This window comes from Malus sylvestris, chromosome 17 (genome assembly GCF_916048215.2).
Source record: "Malus sylvestris chromosome 17, drMalSylv7.2, whole genome shotgun sequence".
NCBI classification, from domain to species: domain Eukaryota; kingdom Viridiplantae; phylum Streptophyta; class Magnoliopsida; order Rosales; family Rosaceae; genus Malus; species Malus sylvestris.
The window spans coordinates 25,942,216-25,946,004 of NC_062276.1; the positions used below are offsets into that span (position 1 = coordinate 25,942,216).

A 3,789-nucleotide genomic window follows, 5' to 3' on the forward strand; every position below is an offset into this window, starting at 1 on the left:
CAACTGGAAAATTCATCATTGGTAAAGTCACCAATCCAACCGAGTCCATTATGATGAAAGAAATACGGTTTCGGAATATGCCTGGAGAAAAGAATATGAAATCTTAATTCTTTCATCCCAATTAATACCACCTACCTATCACCATCCACCAGACCTTCAAAAGCATTCGTCTAAAACAACAAAGCACTAACTACAGTTTAACAACGAAAACAAAATAGAACACTGAAACACATGCAATCAATTTCTTACGATAAAGTCTCGCCGATGCTTCCTTCACTTGAAATGTCTCTGATAAAGATTACGGACTTAGTAGGTACATATAGCTTTCCCCGTCGTACTCTGCGGGCCGTTTAGTGGGTTGGAAAGGATAAGCTCGCATTTAAGATTGACTAGGCTAAGGTTGGAAACTGTTGTTTGGTGTAAAGTAACAACCCACGTCATTGCTCCAACGGACCTACGACGCCCTTCCGATGACCCCACGAGGCAAGGGCTGTTGACGACGAATCTGGAGAAAGACGAGATCGCTGCTCATGACGAGTGAGGTCTGGAGATCGCTGCTCGCGCATATGGGATTTGCAACCCGTGTGTGAAGTTGAATTAGATAATCCACTTTATTTTAGATTCATAACCTGCCATGTCTCTTCCTGTTCAAAATATATTTTGAGAGCAAATTACAGAGGCGTGGGGACGTAGTGTTTCTTAGCATCTCAATTTACCAGATTTGTGCATGGCGGTTTCACAAAGCTTGGTAATTGAAAAACGTAGTGTTATACCTAGGAAAGCTAATTAAAGTACAGTAGCTAATCAACGCTTGTTAGTTTTGCAGGGACGGTGTATGCTCTCACCATATTATGAAGAAATGAACGCGCATAACACTAAGTAATGACTAATTAGTAAAGAGAACTGCACACAATTCTAATATTGATCAATTAATAAGTAAATAATAAAAAACTTCACACATGATGGGTTCCATGCAGTGCATGCACATAAGAAATTAAACTGAAACTGAAGACGACCAATCCTGTATGTTTTACAGCTGCCTCTCCTCTTGGTGAAACAATTCACAGTTTACACAAATTATCAGGCTAATAGTAATTCATATACGGGAAAGCGTAGTGGAATATTCTAAAACCAACTTTGGTTGCCGTCAATAAAAGTCGAAGCAGATCAAGTTGTTTGACAAGCAAAGTATTTGGAAATAATACCTCTAGCAACCTTTTTCAAAAGAAATATTATAGTGTCTTAATCGCTAGAACTGAGAAATAGGGCAATGATTTCACCATTGCTTTCTTCTTCTTATTTCGCCCTAAACTCCTCTGTGTCGTTTGGGTTCTTCTCCATGTCGATTGGATTCAATAAATCAAATAAATTATGAACAGAGTCTTAAATTTGTTTCATAAAAAATAAAAGAATTTTTTCCTAAGAAATAAATGAAAATCAGGATACACAAAGATATAAAGATATAAAAACTACAAACTGGTCATTCACAAAGTACTTGAAATTAACATATATTCTTACAGGCAGACGTAAAGGAAAAGACATTTGGAGCACGGACTGTATAGGATTGAAAGTTAACAGGAACAACTTGAAAACCATGTAAATAAGCACAACCTATTTATACCCCAACATATACAAAAACTCCAAAATATTACACAAAATATTAACCTCTCCAAATGGCTACAGAATTAGTTAATTCTTTCAGGGGTTTGGTTCAGCTACTATTGCAAACCTCGTCACTCGGATTATGTCCGTAAGAGAAATGAGGCCCTTGAGCAAGCCTTGTTGATCCACAACCCAAACTCGGTGCACTTGTTTGGTGACCACCTTGTCAATCACTTGACCTAAGGACGTATCGGATTGGCATACCACCAGTTCCCTCGACGTTGGACCCGCTGTGTTCGATGCTATTGATGCCAATAGAGGGTTTGCAAAGACAGTCTCCGTATAGTCCAGGGCACTCATCGGCAGCCATGTTTTCAGCGTCGCAAAGTGGCAACCCCTCAAATCCGTTGCCGAAAATGTTCCTATAACCTCCCTACCAAAGCCCTACGGTCAAAGGCATAAGAAAAATCATTGCCACTAAACTTATACTCCCACGTGTTAGTTGTAGACATTTAATGACCACAACTTCTCTAATAGTGGTGACCCCAAGTATTAGAGTATACGTGGTCAAATATGCTCGACAAAACATCATTCGTACTTGTATTACACCAAAGTAGGATTAGCCACTTGCAATATGAACCAATCATTTCAAATAGTACATGTCGCAAACAGAAAAAGAGAAAATTAAAGTTCAATGAGACGTACATTTACAAGCTGCTTGTGATCTTCTTCATTGTCGGCGTCTGAGGATCTGACAATCGGAACAGCATTCAGCAAAGCTATCCGCATGCACTTGATGGCATCTATAACCTTTGTGCGGTCAGTAATGGCGAAAACTCGTTCAGTTACCACTCCCAAATCAGACACCGTCCGTGATAGGATGCCATTGAGTTCGGATCCGGAGCTGGCATGTTCCTTGAGGAACTTCAACACATCCATTTGGGTGAGCATCCGGTAGCTGGAAGCGGATTCCACAAGTTCAACTCCAGCGACGTTGTCCATGTGGCTGTCTACGGGTACCAAAGCACGGTGTATTCCCTTGCTAAACACTTCCATACAGTCTATGATGCTAAAGATGGAAAGTGGTTATAGTTATAATTCAGAGATTATGAGCAATATCCCACAATTGCATTAACCCCAATTTTTTGTCATTTCAAAAATAACTCATTGTGGCTGACCTAGTAGAACTGACTGTAAATCTAATCCACACAACTCTGAGCCTAGGAGAGATGGTAAAATAACATGTTTTACAAGAGAAAAATTGATGTATAATAACATGCATGCTCTTAATGAAATGGGTACAAAAGGATCATGTGACATTTGCTAAAATTCAAAATTAGAAAGAAATTAGTCACCTTGTGTTGGGGTTTAGTGTCCACAAGCTTAAACCCTCAAGGCATTGCCCTATGATCGTAGACACCGGAACTGAAATCTTCTGATCAAGATCAAACCCATCATTAACTCCTTCATCCATCAGCTGATCTTCAGTCCCTGCAATATGAGCCAAGATATCAAGCATGGTCGCCAATCCTATATAGTGCTTCCGCACAGTCCCGGTCTGCTTGTCAGCTTCCACGATCATAGAACCACCGGCTCCAATCCACTGGCCCGGCGGTGCCGCCACAGGCACGGCCAGCACCTTGTTCGCCACCAAAGCGTTCATGGTATGGGCAAGAGTCGCCGTGTACGGCACCTCCACGAGCCTCCGCTTGTTAACCATCAGGTCCCCGACCTTCTTGTCTCTTAGCCGCTGAGTTTTACTCTGATCAGCCTCATGAGAAGGTTGCTTGGCGGTGGCGGTGCCGGTGTTGTACTGCTCCTTTGTTTGCTGCATTTTGTTTATTTTTTGTACTGAATTTTGTGCAAGGAAAGTGGAAGATAAGGAGGTGGTGTTATTGATATTTATCTGTAAGATGGGTGCTTCGGACATGGTGGTACGTGTCGAAGTCAGAGCTGCGGCTGTTGCATGGCTGTGTTTGTGTAGCCACGTTAAGGGAAAGTATAGGACTCGGTGGCATAACACCTGTCATGGTCACAAATTATATATGATGCTAGGAAAGTGTAGAACAAGATTATACCTATTTGGAAGTTCAATGGTTACCGGAGATGGCCGGAAAATAACCTGAAAAGTGACTGGCTTGCGGGAAAACTAGAAAACTTGCCGAAAATTGGGTAAAATTTAAACGT

At 41.2% G+C, this 3,789-nt stretch overlaps 1 protein-coding gene across 1 annotated transcript; it reads right to left on the reverse strand.

The window, feature by feature from the left end:
* Positions 1-1,455: 1,455 nt before the first annotated feature.
* LOC126611575 (SNF1-related protein kinase regulatory subunit gamma-like PV42a) lies at positions 1,456-3,567 on the reverse strand. The gene is made up of 3 exons (XM_050279872.1): positions 2,958-3,567; positions 2,308-2,671; positions 1,456-2,046 (listed from the first exon to the last, which is right to left on the reverse strand). Exons 1-3 carry the CDS (start codon positions 3,530-3,532, stop codon positions 1,699-1,701), a joined length of 1,287 nt encoding a protein of 428 aa, XP_050135829.1. The 5' UTR covers positions 3,533-3,567; the 3' UTR covers positions 1,456-1,698.
* Positions 3,568-3,789: the final 222 nt, after the last annotated feature.

Bases quoted from the DNA above. Each gene is read 5' to 3' on its own strand.
- LOC126611575 (XM_050279872.1), bottom strand. From the start codon at position 3,532: ATGTCCGAAGCACCCATCTTACAGATAAATATCAATAACACCACCTCC. The intron at 2,672-2,957 runs GTGACTAATTTC...TTCCATCTTTAG, and splicing joins ACACTAAACCCCAACACAAG to CATCATAGACTGTATGGAAG. The intron at 2,047-2,307 runs GTACGTCTCATT...CTTTGACCGTAG, and splicing joins ATCACAAGCAGCTTGTAAAT to GGCTTTGGTAGGGAGGTTAT.